The 19,088-nt window shown below is 35.6% G+C and overlaps 1 protein-coding gene and 1 pseudogene across 12 annotated transcripts in view; one reads left to right on the top strand and one right to left on the bottom strand.

The window, feature by feature from the left end:
• Positions 1-443: 443 nt before the first annotated feature.
• LOC309870219 (transcription factor BTF3 pseudogene) lies at positions 444-1,128 on the top strand (annotated as a pseudogene). Its single transcript has 2 exons — positions 444-746; positions 954-1,128. The product of its transcript is annotated as a transcription factor BTF3 pseudogene (transcript).
• Positions 1,129-2,819: 1,691 nt separating this feature from the next.
• KCNC2 (potassium voltage-gated channel subfamily C member 2) overlaps positions 2,820-19,088 on the bottom strand; it is a 186,592-nt gene continuing 170,323 nt past the window's right edge. The window contains exons 3-6 of one of the 11 annotated variants that reach the window (XM_082740419.1): positions 13,258-14,185; positions 12,755-12,858; positions 11,034-11,198; positions 3,854-5,179 (exon numbers count right to left, since the gene is read on the bottom strand). In XM_082740419.1, coding sequence (XP_082596545.1) covers positions 11,079-11,198; positions 12,755-12,858; positions 13,258-14,185 — 1,152 coding nt within the window. In that variant the 3' untranslated portion in view covers positions 3,854-5,179; positions 11,034-11,078. Of the gene's footprint in view, positions 6,042-11,033; positions 11,199-12,754; positions 12,859-13,257; positions 14,186-19,088 lie in introns of all 11 variants that reach the window. The other 10 variants (XM_082740418.1, XM_082740421.1, XM_082740420.1 and 7 more) reach the window with 10 other exon arrangements.

Below are 19,088 nucleotides of genomic sequence, written 5' to 3'. Positions count from 1 at the left end.
ATAAAATTAGTTTATTAATTCCAACAATAATTGGGATTCTAGATGAGGTTTCCATAGTCCTTGAATATCTTGTTGTTCAAAACTCATATTCAGAGGCACCCGGGTGGCTCAGTCAATTAAGCCTCCCACTCTTGATTTCTGCTTGTGTCATGGTCTGGCCGTGGTGTGATGGAGTCCCATGATGAACCCTACACTGGGGACTGTGCTCAGTGGGAAGTGTGCCAGAGATTTTCTCTCTCTGTCTCCAGCTTCCCGTCCCCCTCACTCCATGCACAGGTTCTCTTTCTTTCTTTCTCTCAAATAAATAAATCTTTTAAAAAAAAATATTGCCTACTCAGCCATCTTGCATCCCCGTGCGTGCAATATTCTCAGCTGGTCCACCTGAGATCCCCCTGAGTACCAGCCCTGGTCCCCCACACGGTCCCATTTCTGCCCCCAACAAGATGAAAAACTATCATGAACCAGGAGAAACTCGCCAAACTGCTAGCACAAGTGCACATCGGTGGGAAAGGAACAGCGTGCAGAAAGAAGAAGGCAGTTCATAGAACGGCTACAACAGATGATAAAAAACTTCAGTGCTCCTTTAAAAAGTTAGGGGTAAACAATATCTCTAGTATTGAAGAAATGAATATGTTCACAAACTAAGGAACAATGATTCACCTTAAGAACCCCAAAGCTCAGGCACCACTGGCAACCAACACATTCACCATTACAGGTCATGCTGAGAGAGAGCTGCTGACAGAAAGGTAGGGTCTTTTTAACTTTTTTTTTAAAGATTTTTATTTATTTATGTGACAGACAGAGATCGCAAGTAGGCAGAGAGGCAGGGAAGCAGGCTCCCCGTTGAGCAGAGAGCCCGATGTGGGGCTCGAGCCCAGGACCCTGGGATCATGTCCTGAGCCAAAGGCAGAAGCCTTAACCCACTGAGCCACCCAGGTGCCCCAGAAAGGCAGGGTCTTAAACCAACTTGGTGCAGACAGTCTGACTAGTTTGAGAAGACTGGCTGAAGTTCTGCCCACACAATCTGTGGATGGAAAAGCCCCACTTGCTACCGGAGAGGAGGAGGATAACAAAGTTCCACATCTTGTGGAGAATTTTGATGAAGCTTCCAAGAATGAAGCAAGCTAAATTGAGTCAACTTCTGGAAAAGATAAAACTTGAAGAAGTTACTGGGAGCTGCTATTTTATATGATGACTGCTTTTTAAAATTTTGTTCATGGATCTGATAAAATCTAGATCTCTAATATTTTTACACCCAAGCCCCTTGGACACTGCAGCCCTTTTCAGTTTTTGTTTATATATAAGTCATTCTTTGCAGCTAATTAAGCTGAAGAAGCCTGGGGATAAAGTTTGAAACAAGGTTAAAAAACAAAATAAAAAAAAAATACATTTTCAGTGATCCATCACTTTGAATGACTGTATGATAATTAAAGAAAAAAATCAACTAATACTATTATTTAATTTTTAGACAACAATGAAAAAATATTTTTGAAACAGAGTTAGATTAAGGGAGAATAGGAAATTATTAAATTTAGGATCAATATTAATGATACTGAATCCATGTTAGAGAAAATTAATATATATCTATAGTTTAATAGTGTTTGAGAATTTAAACAATTAATTGAACTTTGGAAGGAGAAATCGGGAGGGAGACAATTTTTTGCCAGTAAGGAAAAATTTTAAGCCACATATTTTAATCATCATAAACTGCTAGGGATTTCAATATTTTAATAGATTCATTTAGCTCTAAATGTCTTTAAGCACGCTATAAATCCTCTAGAGCCACTGCTTTGTAATATAGCCTTTTAACATATTCATTGTCTCTTTCCAGGATAAGTTCACTATTGCTATTCCATTAGTCTGTTTTGTGATTTATTTCAAAGATAAAATGAGTATCTTCACTTTTCATTCATGACTCTTTAATCTTGATTTTTTAAATCAGAATTTGATGGTAATTATCATCTATTAAAATGCATTCTTTCCTCCTTCTTGTACATTTTTCCTCTTTATAGTAAATCTTATATTCTGACACCATCGTTCAAAACATTTTATCAGTAATTATACCTAGATGTATTCCCTTTTATGAACTCAGTTTCCTAAGAGACTCTTAATAATCAACACTGAGCACTTTTAGATGTAGGAAAGAATCTATTGGTGCATAATAGGAAAGTGTTGGATTTGCCAACCTCATTTCTCTTTCTCATTTTATCCTTCCCCTAATCCTGATAGTTTTATAGATTTTACAGGATAAATTTACGCATAACCCCACAATAGAATGGGACTTTAGTTATATGTGGTGTGCTGCCAAAACAGAGGTCCATTACCCAAAAGTGAGACTGAAGCCGTCCTTAGAATATAAGGCATTTACAACAAGAGGCTTGGATAATATTAAAACCATAAGAAATTATAGCAGAGAAGAATATCTGTAGCAAAAATAAAAGTAAGCCATTCTGCCTCTCTGATCCTTAGTTCACCATCAATAAGATGAAAAGAAAACATATTTACTTCCAGAACTGCTGTGATGATTAAGTCAGAAAGTATAAGTGAAAATTCAGTATCATTCATAAAGAGACATACAAATATTGGAGAGCAAAATAATTAATAATTTTCCATCTCAGAATTATGAGAGAAATTTAGGCAGGCAAAGCACTTAGAAAAGGCTACATATCCAAGACTTGAATGAAAGTGAGACTTATGTATGTGTATAAATCCTACTATCCCAAATTCCTTGCATTGTGTGTAACTGGCTGGTTTGGTACCGTGAAACATAAAAATAGTACAGCCTTTTGAAAATTCCGAAACAAAGAGAAGAGCCAAGGAAAGAATATGAATAATTTAATCAGATAGGATTCAAGTTTATCCCCAGCTTATTTGCCTTTTATTCTTCATTTCAGTTAGTTACATATCCATCTGTTATCGTCAAGGTTGTGCATGCACCTTGAAATGTTCACAAAAGTTCCACAATACAGGGGTTCATAATTAGGTTATATGTTATATTCAGAATCCCAGGGGAACTAATCAATTCTGGAAATATTGATTAAGCAAGATGAAGAATTCTTAACACAGTTTCAACTACAACAATTTTAAAGACAAGTTCAAGCTTTGTTTGCCACAAAACTCACAAAAAAGTAATTGATTGAAGAATATCTCTCTTATGCAAAATATACATTTTAGGATATAATTTGATTAATACTCTACTATATACTGACATTACTCCTCGATCATTTAATAAAAAAATACTCTCATCGCCAGAATTTTATTTTCTGTAATATTTATAATTGAGGTTACAATGACAAAGGACTTAAACCATGAATAATGTCGGTGAGTTTTTTTTTAAAGTCATAATGATTTTCCAGATCTAAACATACAGGTGACAAAAAAATAGGTTAGTTTTGATAAATAGGCACTGAAAACCTCACAACAAAGACAACCACATAAGTGGTTTATAAAAAAAAAATAGAGAGTCAATGTTCATGGAATCAAACATCAAAGAAGAAGTAAGGGAAATTACGACACGTCTATACTACACCGATATCACTGCCTCGTATGATTCACAGCACGATCTACTGCAGGCGCAAGAGGGGCGATTCACGGAGGTATGGGCCTTACTCAGAAGCTCCATGTTGGTCATGGACTCGGCTTCCTTGGATGTGAGATGGCTGAAGCTGTTGACCCATGCACACGTGTTGGTATTTACAATTGGTTCACGGCTCCTGGCCAGTCCATGGCAGACCACTCATATGGGGAGCACCAAATGAGTTCCAGCCACAGTTCTTTTCTAAGCTTTAGATGCCTCGTGGAGACGCAGGGACCTCTTCCAAGTGCTACCTGGTCACATCAGGGCACATTCAGCAGCAGAAGTCTGTTTCCAGTACAGTCCTTGGTATGGCTAAATTCCATTGTCCCTTTTTCAGCGGTCAAAAATCCATGACAAATTCTGTACAACACTGCAGTCAATAACAGCAGCACCAGACAGCATATTAATTCCTTTACCACAATGCTATAGGTCATTATAACTTTCTAAGTGTGGTGTTATTAAAAAAGATCATTGAATCTCTAAATATCAGATGTGTATGTCTGGGTAAATTTGTTGCTGTACAAGATCTCTGACATGCAGTTCATGCTTTAGGACTTAGGGATATAGAGTAATAGATGTTATGTGGCCAATAATAAAAATGACATTTGTCTTCCTAACAAAAAAAATAAACATGAGAATTAAGGATTAATCAACAGTCTCAAGGATCCCGAATGCCTTAGAAATATTGTTTATCCCTCAATTTATATTATGGCATTTTTCTTCCCTCACACGCCCAATACACCAGACACACCATCACTAGTGGCTTCCCAGGGATGTTGTAAACAGAATTTCTTCCACTTGGGCTGAATAAAACTCCCTCGGGGTTTTGCTGGAGTGTAGTGATGAATGCTGGTTGCTAGGTAGTAGAAACTGACAGTGCAGCAAGCAACCAATGGTAATGGTGATGCTGCTGCTTAAATCCTGCTTATCAAAAAAGGTTCACAGTACCGATGGACTTAGGTAGTCTGCAGGGCGTCATTCATTTATACACAAAGCAGAGAGGCTGTTCCAAAGGGCAGAGAAGGCAGGGGGCAAGGGAGAGGACCCAGTACTAAAATCAGGAACATCTTATCAAGGCATCTCTGTGCTTCATGAAGACAGATGGCATATACATTTAAGACAGGGAGCTAAGACAGACAGACAGAAACAACATACAGGACAAAGCACCTGGTTAAATACTGCCTGAAAATCTGATCAATCCTGTGAGTCAGAAATTTAAGGCTGGTCAAAAAAGCCTCCTGTGAACCACAATAATTTTTGATGTTTGCACAAAAATCAATGAATAAAAATAAAGGAGGGAGTATTAACAAAAAAAAAAAAAAGGACATGAGAGCTTTGGGTGATATTTGGCACTTTGCCTCAGAAAATGATGACAAATCCTGGGATTAAAAAAATATAGATATAGATATAGATATAGATATAGATATAGATATAGATATAGATATAGATGACTCTAGTTCCAAGCAGCAATTCCTGGCTAAACAATGCAAGCCTGGCCGGCAGTTACCTTTCTCTCATGTTTTGTGCCTTCCCCAAGCCATTAAGTAAGAGATCTGGCCTCAGCTTGCGTGTAACCAGTAATGACAACCTCTTTGCAGTTATCTGTGTGCAAACAACCAGAGACATTCAGAACTCCAATACAGCATTTTTGAAGAAACGTAAATCAATCAAGAAATTAAACTAGTTAAAACAAATATTTCTTTCAAAGAATAAAGAAAAAAAAAATGCCAAGGAGAAACTCGCCCTCCCTGCCCCACAGTTCAACATGCAGAACAGCTGACCAGTGTTTCTGTATCAGCCGGATGGTTTGACGCAAGTACACATATCCCGAGCCATCCACGGTGCCCGAACTCTGTGACATTGCTCTCAGGTGATAGAGACAAGATGGTCCATGCAAATGAGCTGACCAGAGTCATGTTGTGTGCAATCAAAATAGAATCCCAAACATCTTCAAAATGGTTTAGAGTCACGAGAAATGAAGTTCCAATGAGGTGATTGGCATTTGGAAGCACACTGTTTTAAATACATCTCCCTGAAGGTATGTTTATGTATTCATGTACTGGCCAATAGCTGACACTACCTGTCATTTTATTGCGAAAGGAGACCGGGGCAATGAATACAGAGAAGTAGCACTACTTTAGGTCATCTTTAAAGCCAGGATAAGATTTGTTAGCTACCCAAGTGGCATTTCTGACTTCAAATAGTGGTATCATGCAGGATTTTAACTGTATTTAATGGAACCTGGAGTAACTCTACACTTAATTATCTCCATTATGGGGTAGACAGTACTTGAATTCATACAATTTAGCCGACTGATGCAGTTTGGTTTACAAAATAGATGGGATAGGAGATCGAGAACGCCTCAGAGGACAAGGAGAGTTGTAGGGTGATGTTACTGGAGAGAGCCTCAGAGCATTGCCTGCCAAGCCCGCTATGTTGTTTAAGCTTCGGGATTTTTCATATCCTTTTATGGAAAAATGCACAGACATCAGTTGAATTCAACCAGAAAATAGACAGAGACAAACAATACCATGCAGGATAATCAAAGTGCTATTTTGAGTTCAAGGAAAAAAAATTTTTTTTCCCACAAAGAAATAATACTGAGACCATTTGTAACTTTAAAAAAGTAAGTAATAAAGCTCACTAGAGCTGTCATTCCCAGAAGATTAAACCAGCTATCACAAATTATAGTTGTAATCCTTCAAAATTTATTCTTTCCCAGATTATATCTTGCATTGAAGTAATTTTGACATACAAAAACTAGAAATCTTTTAAGAATTAGGCAAAGCAACTTAAGTAAGATACAAACTTGGTTAATATTCATGCATTTCAGAATATGTTTCTGAAAAAAATGGGTTATTTTTTTCTTATCGCTTTTTATGATTTACTAAGCTAGTAAGCAGGATTAGGTTTAAGTGGATGGCTTTTTTTCTGAGCATATTTAATCTTCCAGCTTTATAGTGTTAAAAGGATGATTCTTAAATAATGACATTGGATGCCATTATCTAGGCGATATGGGATGGATGCTCATTTCTAGCTCCTTGGATTAAAAAAGAAAAAAAGAAAGGGAAAAAAAAGAAATGAAATGAAATATAAGTTGTCATAATTTCAGTGAATTTACGATCGGAACTTGGTTATCTGATGTTTTCAGTTGGCTCTCCACTGCCAGAAATTGAGAACCATTTGATCTTGATTCACTTTTTCTTTCTGTCATCTCACATTCTAATCATTCATGGGTGATAGTCATGGACTTACAGGATAAAAGCTACATCTCACAAGCTTTAACCCAGTGGTTTTCCTTAGCTACTCAAGCAACATTCCCATCAAGGTCACCTTTGGAAGTACTCAGATATTGTGGTACTATTTATTAGAAAAGATTAGAGGTGGTTAGATGGTGGGAGGTAGCACACTGTAAAGTTAGAAGTGAACTGTCTTTAGAGCAGGACCACTATTGGCTGAAAAAGCAGTCAGGAAATAAATGTTCTGTCTGACAGATCTACTGAAAAGAAGTATTGTAGAACAAGGAAATGAAATTCTCTGTTGGACAGTCAAATCTGAGCAAGTACATACAATTTCAGTGAACTTTGTTATTCCTTAGATTTAGGGCTCATTCCTCGGACTCTAATTGGCCCTCGGTGGGCATGATCACTATATGAGAAAGAAAATGGGCCTTTTATGCTTTCCCATGTTCCTGTCAAACTACTTCCTTATCTAATTCTGTATATTCATGGACTTCTGGGGAAGAAGCTAGTACCATCTCTTCTCCTTTCACTAGAAAAGGAGAAATTAAGCGCGTTAGTGATTATTTGATTCATCAGCACCCAGGACAAGTAGGGACATGGATTGCAATAACTGCTCTACTGTGGGGTGAAGCAGCTTTGAGTAGGAACCTCCTTCCCCATACACATACATAAACTTTCATCACACTAGATGTCTTCTCTGAGATTTTGCTGAGGGAAAGTTATGCCACCCATTAAGTGTGGTGAAGTTCTCCAGGACATAATTTCTGCTAACAAGAGAATTATCTGCCAATATGTCTTGTTAGCATTTGGAGATATAAAACATGGGAGGTGATATATATTTCATCCTATTCCAATAGATGATGGAGTTCTTAATAAGGGGATGTCTTAAATAATTTAAAAAGAATTGCAGATAATTTATCCTTACATGGGGACCTCCGTGTGCCTGGAAAGCTAGTTGTTACTGCTGTTCTCTAAAGTGACTGGAAATAAAACTTGGGGAATTATAGGAAGAATAATTTATCGTGATTAGCCATGTAATCTAAAAATGCAAACTACACTATAAACATTGATTTGGTTTGATTAAAAGCAAACTGGTAAATATGCATGGACTAGAGAGGTGTTAACACCTATAAATCATTCATTCTTATAAAAATTTACATCTGAGAAAAATAAAGTCTTAAAAAAAAAATTTACATCTGGTCTCCCACAACTTCCAAGCTCCCAATGGGACCTCCAAAAAGGCAAAGATTTTCTATTAACGATACTAGTTATATGTAAATTTTGGTTGCCATTCTAAATGTTCAATTATTTTTCTGAATTACAGTTTTCAGCATAAATATCATCCATTCTGTTTACAAGTCCTTTTACTCTTAATAGCTACAATTTCAGTGTTCATTTGAAAATACTTCTGTTATAATTTAATAACAAGTATTTAATTAGTAAAATTATAAGTTATTCTTTTAAGTATGTATATATTTTTTTCTGCAGGTTCATTTGTGATAGAAAATTTGATAAAGTTTTTGCTTAAGCAAACTTTTATTGACTGGAATGATAAAAAATATGATTCATGAAGATACACAATATTGAACCTACTTGGAATTGGCATCTAAATATATGGTGTGCATTTTATATCATTCTTAAGAGCATATGCTTATTTGGGGCAATACTAAAACTGCTTAGCCATGCATTATCAATGGGTATGTTATTGTGTATGAAAGATGATTTCCTAAACACTACTGCATAAATAAAAACATAGGTTCTAAGTATTGAGAGTTCACTTTCATAGAGGATCCATAAATTTTCTTAATGTACACCCATCTATATTCATATTTGTTGATAGAAAAAGAATTCAGTGGGAATCTAGTCCTTTATTTTCATCTATATAGAGGAGAATTTTCAGAAGTCTAAAAATCAGTAGAGAGACCAAATTGAAAGATAAAAAAGAGATCATATAGCAAATAAATGTTCTGAATAAGTAGGAGAAAGTAGTAGGAGAAATTTATAATCTACATAAAAAGGAACAAGAGAAGAAATGAATGGGTTCTTGACAAACATAACAAGACAACACGCTAAGAAAAATTAAGAAAATTAAGTGAAATTAACCAAAAATACTACAAGGCCTGAAAGAAAAAAAAAAAATTTCAAGGTGTAAAGAAACTAAGCAAGAATGAAGAAGGAAGTTGATTGTGGTGAGAAATGACAAAGAATAAAAGTCCATAGATGAATTTTTAAAGATGTGCTCATTGATAAAGAGAATTTTGCATTTGTGAAATAAGATTTCATGTATAACCTTTCCATACAGACTAGGTATCTTATTAATTGCTTTGCTCATGAAACATTGCCATTTTACAGAAAAATTCTATATTAACATAGTGATTTATAATTTGCAAAGTATTTTTTCTTATGTGATCTCCTTTGACATTTAAAATCCAAAGTATTGTCTAAGAGTGGAAGGAAAAAATTTTAGCTAAGTTCTTAAACAAGCAATGTTAGTATAAATATTGCATGTGACGATTTATTAAGTGATGCTCAAAAATGTATGTGAATGTAACCACGTATTACATATAAGTACATATATACATATATACAAATATATGCATATATATACATATAGTGAGTAAAGATACGTAATGCACTTAAAATATAATGTTCTATACAAGAAATTGTTAGTTACATATTATAATCATTATTTAATATATGTATACATATTTTGCTTAAATACTATGATAGTACACTATCTTCTAAATATTTTAAAAATTGTTCTAGCACTTAATATTTAAATGTAGAAAGGTAAACAACCAAATAAACCTATTCAGATCATTGAAATACATTTTGGTGCAAATAATAGATGCAGAGGAATGGAAGTAATTGAAATGAAGAAGTATGTAAAATAGTACATACTGAAGAAATAAAAGAAGAGTCTGTCTTCTCTTTTGAGACTCAAAGCCATGGAGACAGAAAGGACAATACAAAGTGCTCAGAAGTAATGAAAGAGATGTACAATATGGGTAATGAAACATTTCAAAGAGAGAAGACATCACAAAATAAATATTTAAGGCTTAAAATGTTGAAGTATTCAATAGGGAGAAAATGCAATGAATAGCAAAAAAGTGCAGTATTTTTTAAATGCAGTTGCACTAGTATGAAAGTTTTAGACCGGCTTTTCATTAAAATTCAGTCCATTGCATAAGAAATTATTATAGTTCTTTCTCTATTCAGTCAATAAGCAGAGAAAGATCGCCATGGCAATAAAGCAACTGGAATTATCAAAGTAGGAGGCAATCAAAGAGCATATCAGCCCTTGGACAAGAGTGGGTAGCAGACGTCACAAAACTATTTCTTAAGGAGGGAGAATTGTCCTGAGATCTGTCAAGTTTATGCAAAACAAAAACAAAAAGCTGTTCCTGGGGAATAGTCATAGATGGTGGTATCATCTGGAAAATTGGAAGGACATAATGGAGTAGAGCTTCAATATTCTGTTATATTTCTTAACCAAAGATGCCTGCCCAACCAAATTTATTCATTCGACAAATAATTATTGAGTGTCTTCTGTGTGCCAGGCACATTTTAGTTTAGGTTGAAAATAGTAACAAACTTAAAAGTATTATTATTGCCTCAAAAAGAAATTCTGTAGCACAATTTGTAAGTATATAAGTAGCCTCTCAAGTTATGGCATATACTATTCTATATGGCCAAGGATGTTGGATATTTTTGACCTTCTGACATTGAAATGAATCATGGCAAAACTGCCCAAATATTAGGTAAGAGACTTAAATACAGTGTGTTTAAAGTTTTTCTTTGGAAAAAAAAATCCTTGTTGTTTTATCAATTAGTTATCAAATATATGCATAGACCCAATTAGTGAGTTTTATTACGTGTAGTTGAAAACTGTTTAAAAACTGTTGAGTACATTATATTAATTAGCTGAGTGACTTAATTTTTAAACACCCCATTACAATTCTTCCCATAGACTAATGGAAACCAAAAATATAAAGAAAGAAAGAAGGGTGAAATGCCTTTCAGATAGGACAATCAAGTAAGCTATTATGATAAACTTAAATGTTTATAATGAGAAAAGAGGTGATAAGGAATGCAAGAGAACACTACGTGCAGTCTTTCCTACAAAATGACAAAAGAGCATTTATATCACTCCATATATTTGCAGCACTTAATTTCTAAGTCACCTGTTAAGATCTGATTAAATGCATGCCTACCTTTCCTGATCCCTCCATCAGAAGCACACGTGTAATCACCTGTCGTCAGTAGGAAACATGTCTCCCCTCTTCTGTTTTTGTCTCTGGTACTAGAGCGTCTGATGGGGAGCCTTTCTGGGGGTGATAATGGCGGCTCACTTCCTGTACTGTCGTCACCTGATAACACTGGTCACAGCACCATGCCCATTGACAGACAGTGATGGATGAGGAAATGAGACAGTACAAAGAGTTTACACTGAATGTCCATAGTACAGTCACTCGATATACAAAACACAATAATCACATCATGATAAGAAAAAGGGTTTTCATCACTCACTACAGAAATTTACACGGAGCAAAATGGAAATGTATTGAGAAGGAGAGAAATGTTCCTTGGGAAGTTTTAATTCCATTTAGGATTCTATCTAAAGGAAATGGACTTTTACAGAACTAATATGAATTCAAAATAAGTGTGATAATGACATAGCACACACATTAATATCATGATTTTTGACATGCTATCTAGTTATTGTGAATAAGAATCTTTAAAAGTAGAATCTATTTAAGGAAAAACTGCTAGGTACATATTTGGTTTTGGAGTTCTTTAAGACACATGCTAATAATATTTGCAGAAAGTAACTTTCAAAAAAAAATCTTAATAAAAATAATCCCAAAACTCCCTTTGTGCCCAGGTTCTCCATTTTGAAGTGAAAAAAAAAAAAAGTTTTTGAGCATAATGATGGAATAAAAGTAACTTCTCCAAATGCCCTTGAAAAAACTGTTTACTTCTATATGCTTGCCAAAGACATTTGCATCTGATTGGCCTAGATGCTAGCCTTGTTATAACAATATTTATCCAGGCTGAGAGTGTGTCTGTCCTGTTTCTCATGCCCTTCATAAGGACTCTGCACAGGTACTCTGCGATCAGTCCAGTGAGACTAGCGACACCAACTAAACTCCACCTTTCATAAAGACATTTTTTGCCTGATAGTTTTCAGATATATTGACAGAATTTGCAGAACAATGTATTAAATAAGCATAAGGATCTTTACAAATAAAATCTTTAAGAAGAAGTTTAGTTCCAGCCACATTTTTTTTCCCCTTTTACTTCATATAAACTTCTGGAAACTAATGAATGAACATGTTACCTGCCATTTTTGTTTGTTTGCTTGCTTTGTGTAATTGGTGTTTTTCTAAGATATGCAAAAGTATTCATTTGGGGTTATCATGAATCATTTTTCTACAGAAAAAGATTAAATATATCTAAGTTACAGGGAATGCACATATCTTTAATTTTCATAGTGGGCTGAAACATAATTAAATTGTTTAATCTATAAAATATTTAATCTGTACTAGATAAAATAGAGAGCACATTACTATCATTTTGGCAAAATGAATATTAATTTACAGTCACTGTCTTCTAGATTATCTGTGGCAATGGAGGGGGTAGGGATTCATCAGTAAATCACCCAAAATTCAGTTTCGGAGGGGAACAGAGCCCAATGTATAGTGCATAAAAAAGGAAATCCTCAAGGAATTTCAGCTTTGCCATTGGTTAGACAAAGCAGATCATCTGCCTCCAGGATAATGGTAAATTTATTATATTACATAGCATCTTACCCAATCTAAAAGGATTATACTGAATATCCTACCTAAGTTAACAATAATGAAAATGTAATCAATCCTCTAGAATATTACTAGGGATGACTTTTATTATCAAAGATTATGATCTTCCATATCACCTTTTTGGTGTTCAGTCTGTTGATATACAAGCATCCATTTTTTTTAAGTAACTGCTTCTTGTGAAATAGGTTGAGATGCATGGCCCCATGTGGCAGAGATAAAACTGAGACAAACACACCAAGCCAAATGATAAGGAAATCAACATTTTGAGAATGAAAAATGGAAAATGGCCAGTATCATACCATCACATCGTGCAGGGGAACAAAGAAACATTGGCACAAAAGCAACAAACGGGCAAAAGAAAATATTGGCACCATCAGCAAAGGGCATTCCCACTAAAGCAGGAAAACTCTATAGACCAGCTACACAGGCTTCTACTTGGAATCTACTGAGAAAAGCTACAGTCTAGCTGTCTACAAGCCTGACACAAACATGTGTATTGTGAGAGGGTAGAACTGAAAACTCAGGAATGTTTGCAGACAATGAAAATGGTTGCCTTCTACCTGAGGGACATACTGGTCTATAAAGTGGTTAGTGGCATGCATTTGAAATTGTGCCTTACCTGATCTGTTATGTTCCAGAAGCCGATTGTCCTTGCCCAGACATGCGTCACCCTGTGTGCTATTGCAGGCCATATTTAATTCTGTCTTGCAAAAAGTAGGTGAGCTTGCCTGAGGGGCAGGAGGGATGTGCTTCTTTCTTTTTCTTGGAAGTTTCTGCTTCGCCATTGCCAAGGAGTAGTACATTCCAAAGTTGTTGACAATGACAGGCACCGGCATGGCTATTGTTAGCACTCCAGCCAGAGCACACAGGGCTCCCACCAGCATCCCTGACCATGTTTGGGGGTACATATCCCCATAGCCCAAGGTAGTCATGGTCACTACAGCCCACCAGAAGCCAATTGGAATGTTTTTAAACTGGGTGTGCTCACTAGCTGAAGGGTCGTTAGGTTGAGCTCCTACTCTCTCGGCATAGTAGATCATAGTAGCAAATATCAGAACTCCTAGAGCCAGGAAGATTATCAGCAGCAAAAATTCATTAGTACTAGCTCGAAGTGTGTGTCCAAGCACCCTCAGACCTACAAAATGGCGGGTGAGCTTGAAGATTCTCAGGATCCTCACAAATCTTACCACCCTGAGGAAGCCAAGGACATCTTTAGCAGCTTTGGATGACAGCCCACTGAGTCCCACCTCTAAGTAGAAGGGTAGGATGGCCACAAAGTCAATGATATTCAAGAGATTTTTGATGAATTCAAGTTTATTAGGGGAAAAAATGATACGGACTAAAAATTCAAAAGTAAACCACACCACACACACTCCTTCTACATACGTCAAGGCAGGATCCGTTTCGATTTCATATTGCAGAACAACACTTGTGCCATTGATGACTGGTTCTGTCTTGTTTTTAACAATATTGAAAGCTTCATGTGTCTCCAGGCAAAAGGTTGTGATTGAAACCAGGATGAAGAATAAAGAAGCAAAAGCAATAAACTGTAGGGGGAAAAAAAGAAATAAAAAAAAAAAAGAGAGAGAGAGAGTAATCTGAACTTTGGTATACTTTGATCCAAATCTAAAAGTATCGATCCCTGCAGAAGAAAAAAAAAAAAAAAAAAGCTTATTGGAGATTTTGCTTGGATATCACTCAGGTGAAAGAAGAGATGCATAGGTATCATTAATTAGATTTCACATGTAATGTGTTTCAAGTTCTGTTTTCTGCTTATATAGGTAAAAACTTTGGCTTTATGTTGGAAAATAATTTCTTGACTCTTTTCTATAGTATACCTGTTAAGAGAGTATAAAAATCAACCAAAACAATGTAAAGGGAAACAAACTGGAAAAAAAAAATAAGAAATGTACACAGTGGCTCCAGATACTCCTTCTGATCCTAGAAATCTTCATGTATTAGATCAAGCTTTATATCTATAAATATAAGGTATAGTCCATACTGATGAAAATTTGGATGACACCTGAATTTGACTGTAGGTTTTTAATCATAAGTAAAATTATCAAGATGTCATGAAGTATGGATGAGAAAAGATATTATTTTTCAGCTATGTTATAGTTAAATTGTATCGACTTAAGGTGGAGACTTGTCCGAAAGAACAGATCTAGAGATGAAGAGTAGGCAATGAGACCAAAGAGAGGAAGAAATAGAGTTAAGGAACAAATTTTCTTTTTCACCTGAAAAAGAATTCCAAGTGTTAGAGGAGCATGCTATAAAATTGTAGGGTTTTGTTATTTTTTTAACTCAACTTTTTATTTCATTTCTTCAATCATTAATATGCGAGTACACATACCTACTAATACAGAATAATAATAATAAAAGCTCTCACTTACTTAATTCTTATTAGTGCCAGACACTCATAAAAGCAAATTACATAATTAACTCATATCAATACTCATAACAACATTACTACTACCATATTTTATAGTTCTGCAATATTAACACAGAATTTAACCTACATTTCCAAGTCATAAGACACAAAGTGATAGACCTAAGATGTTAACCTGGCAAGTTTCACCCCCAATTGTTTTGGGAACTACCAGACTCTCACTTGTGGAACTCAAATATGTTGGAAAATTTACTTTGGGGTCGCATACTTCTTAATATTTGAGATCTGCAAACTTAACACCCAGTTTGAGTGAACTTAACACCCTGTTGCAGACAGTACCAGAGGCTTGCAAAGAAGCCAGCAGATTCCTAATGCTTTCTGCCAATGCTCTCAGATTTAGCATGTGTAAGGAGCACCAAGAGATTGCCCTTTTAATATCCAAATTAATTAATCATTTAGGAGCAAGAAGTCATCAGTCAAGTGCAGAGCAGCCCTTTTTCAGAAAAATAGGGTGTATCTGAATCCCAAACCTGTCCCCTAATACCAATTCCTCACCCATGCCTAAGTTTCAAGAAGAGATTGAAACTACCTACTTTTTCCCTGGTAGAGTTTCGATGTAAGCAATATACAAAAGGACCAAAAAACCCCCACAAAACAACAATAAAAAAAACTTAGGATGGTGACTATCTGCCTTAAAGAACCACTTCAGTTGTTTCAGTGCAGTGTAGCAGTTAGTATATCATTCTTATAATATTATAAAACATTCCATTTTCATGGCTTTGACTTACTTCTCCATGCATATCTTCTCATTTTCCTTGGTTTTGATATTACAGTTTCATTGATATCTTCCCCAGACATAATGCAAGATGTTAACGTGTTTTTACTCAGCTTTCTCTTTGTACAAATAAATATATGGTTCTTTTAAAATCAACTACTTGTAACAGTATCACTAAGACATTCTAGATACTTTAAAAGATGGTATCTTTTGGAGGAAGAATCAATTATCCTTGATTCATACATTACCTCTTAATCTAATCACAATTTTGTCTATAGATCTGAGAGTCAACTTTGGTTCTGATTCTCCCTGAACTCTCCTTTTGTCATTAGAGTCCCGCTGGTGTGGACATACGGACTCCCCCACCAAGCCACTCCCTGCACTCTAGTCTCTAGCATTTCAGACTAAGTGTCAAAAGTTTTAGTGCACACATTCTATCTATGAGGCAGGTACAGAATACAAGGCAGTTAAAGTAAACTGCAATTTTATTTTATGCTTCTAGTATTCCTCAGTCAGCATTTTCTCAGCTAACTTTGCAGTCTCAAATTCTGTCCACCTACATTCATGTAGTGAATTGATTGGGACGTCCCAACATTGCACTTTCAAAATCTGTTCTAGCTTCCCAGCCTATCTCTCATACAACAAAAGACAATTTTCTTGTGTATTATGAGGCCTGACAATACAAGATACTGAGATCTTTTCTGATCAGACATTTTCTTACTCTTCATTCATTCATTCATTCATTCATTTAGCAAGTATGAATTAGGTTTCCCTCTAGGCCAGGCCAAAGGACTAGGGCTTTAACATAAGAATAGTTAACAAAACATGATGCCTGTGTTTGAGTAATTCACATTCTATTAAATAATAAAACACACAAAAATTTTATAATTCCAATTGTGATAAATGCAATGAAGGATAGAAAGGATCAAAAAAAGGGGGCTTTATTTTAAGACTGAAGGGTCATAGAAACCTCTGACAAAATATCTACAGACTGAAATTTGAGGGATAAATGAAGGTTGACCTGATGGAAAGGGGAGACTTGTCTATAGCACAGTAGGAAGTTTTAACAAAAAGTCTGGACTTTTTCAAACTCCCTTTCTCAAGTGATGCCTTTACTGGAACACCCCAGGAGCAGAAGCTCTTCCAAACCTGCCTCTTTTGCACGAATTGTCATGATTAAAGCCCAACCTAGCACAGAGACCCTGACTTTTTCAAGGTTAACTTTTTTTTTTTTTCTGAAGAGCTTTAAATAAACCAGAAATATTACCTGGGTTTTAAAATGAGGCTGTAAGGTGACTTTAGAGCAGTTTGGTTATCGGTGGTACTCTTTTAGACTTGTTGGCCTATTGGGAGAACTATAGAGTTCACTTATCTTAAATTATTGTATCAACCCCATTGTTTGGGATGCAGTAAAAAGAAAAGATATATGTTAAAATGGTTTTTAATTTAAAACCCTATGTAAACACTAGAAATCATTATTATATATATTTTAGTATATTTTAAAAATATATAATTAGTATCTCAACAAGAACTACTAGAACCTGATGTTTATGTTCATTAAATAAGTCATTATGTTGTCAGAAAAAGGTCAACAGAGTCGGAAGGTACAACCTCACTTGGTGGTTGGAATTTAAGTAACATGAATCATCTTGTTAAATTTCCCACTTTGCCCACCCATTTTCCTAGAAAAGGAGTTTGGTCATATTTATTAGAACATACATGGAGAGCTTACACAAATGTGAACTCCTCACTCTCCACACTAGGTGTCAGACACAGATTCATTGGGGAGAAGGAAATTGCATTTAACAAGCAATCATGGTGATTGCTATGCATACCTAAGTTTGAAAAACACTGTTTCAGTGTATTTTCAACTTGATAATACAGGTTGATAACTCATTAAATGAATTGGAGAAGTTTCTAAATTACAAGCATTTAAAGAATCTCCCTAAGTCTTAATAAGAATAGTTCACTACCTCCTATAGACATAAATGTCCATATCTGTGTGTCTTTGTATGTGTGTTGTGACCTAATTCTGGCTTCTACACAAATATTGGTGAGTAAACAAAGCAATTCAGCCTCTAAATATACACAATTCTAAGACACAAAACCTTGAAAAACCTAAAGTTGTTTGTTTTTACAAGTCACTTGGGACTTGAATTTATCAATATTTTTATTAGCTTATTTGTTCATTTATTTTAAAGATTTTACTTATTTATTTGACAGAGAGAGAAACAGTAATAGAGGGAACACAAGCCAGGGTAGTGGGAAAGGAAGAAGCAGGCTTCCCACCAAGCAGGGAGCCTGATTTGGGGCTCTATGCAGCTCTGATCCTAGAACCCTGGGATTATGACCTGAGCCGAAGGCAGACACCTAAAAACTGAGCCACCCAGGCACCCCATTATTAGCTTTACTTAAAGAACCACATCATAGTTTTGTATTTTTATTATTCTTCACTGTAATTTTTATAGTTCCACATATATTTAGTTTTTAAGGACTTCGTAAATCTGCCAGTGTGATAACAACATGATAGGAAAATAAAAAGAGCGTTAAAAAAACAAAACAAAACAAAAAACCTGTCATTCTGGGAGAGAGATACTCATCTCAGAAGTACATGATTATTTTGCTTTAAAAAACAAGCTAGAGTGGCTTTTTAAAAAGAATTTATAAAGTCTAAAGACTCTACTAGGTATGGTTTAGAATGAGAGGACTGTAACAGAGAACCAAAATATTCTTCATAATAACGTGGTAGGAAATTGGAAGTTGTCTTCTGTCAGCTTAAAAGTTGGGGCTGTTGGAAGAAAGTTGAAATCTGAAGAGAAAGAAATGGGAAAAGTCTCTAAGGAGGAGGAAAGGCACATCATGGGAGGGGGCAAGCAAGTAAGAAATCCCTGTTAGGTGCAGCAAAGGAACTTTGGGACATGGATGGAATGTATCAAATTTTAAGATGATGCTTTCTCTGTTATGCCTTCAGTAAAAGGTCGCTGTACAAAAGCCTGGCATTCACGGTGCTTTGAGTGATGAAGGTATTGGGCCATGCGAGGACAAAAAAGAAGGGAGGCAAGATAAAAGGTGAGACTCAAAAACATAGGAGAGTAATAGATAAGAGTAAAAGGAAATCAGGAGACATGTAACCCTTGTTAAAAATATGTGAAGACATTAGGAAAGACAGATTTCCCAACAGAATGAAGAATAGGAGCTCAGTTTATTAGGAACTTGGTTTGAGTATCAGATGAAAAGGTGACCCCAGAAGGCCTGAAGACCTAGAATCATCCAAAGGCAACACTTG

This window comes from Mustela nivalis (assembly GCF_964662115.1).
Source record: "Mustela nivalis genome assembly, chromosome: 7".
NCBI lineage: Eukaryota > Metazoa > Chordata > Mammalia > Carnivora > Mustelidae > Mustela > Mustela nivalis.
The sequence above is the reverse complement of the archived record's forward strand: the minus strand, read 5'-3'. Positions and strand labels throughout refer to the sequence as shown.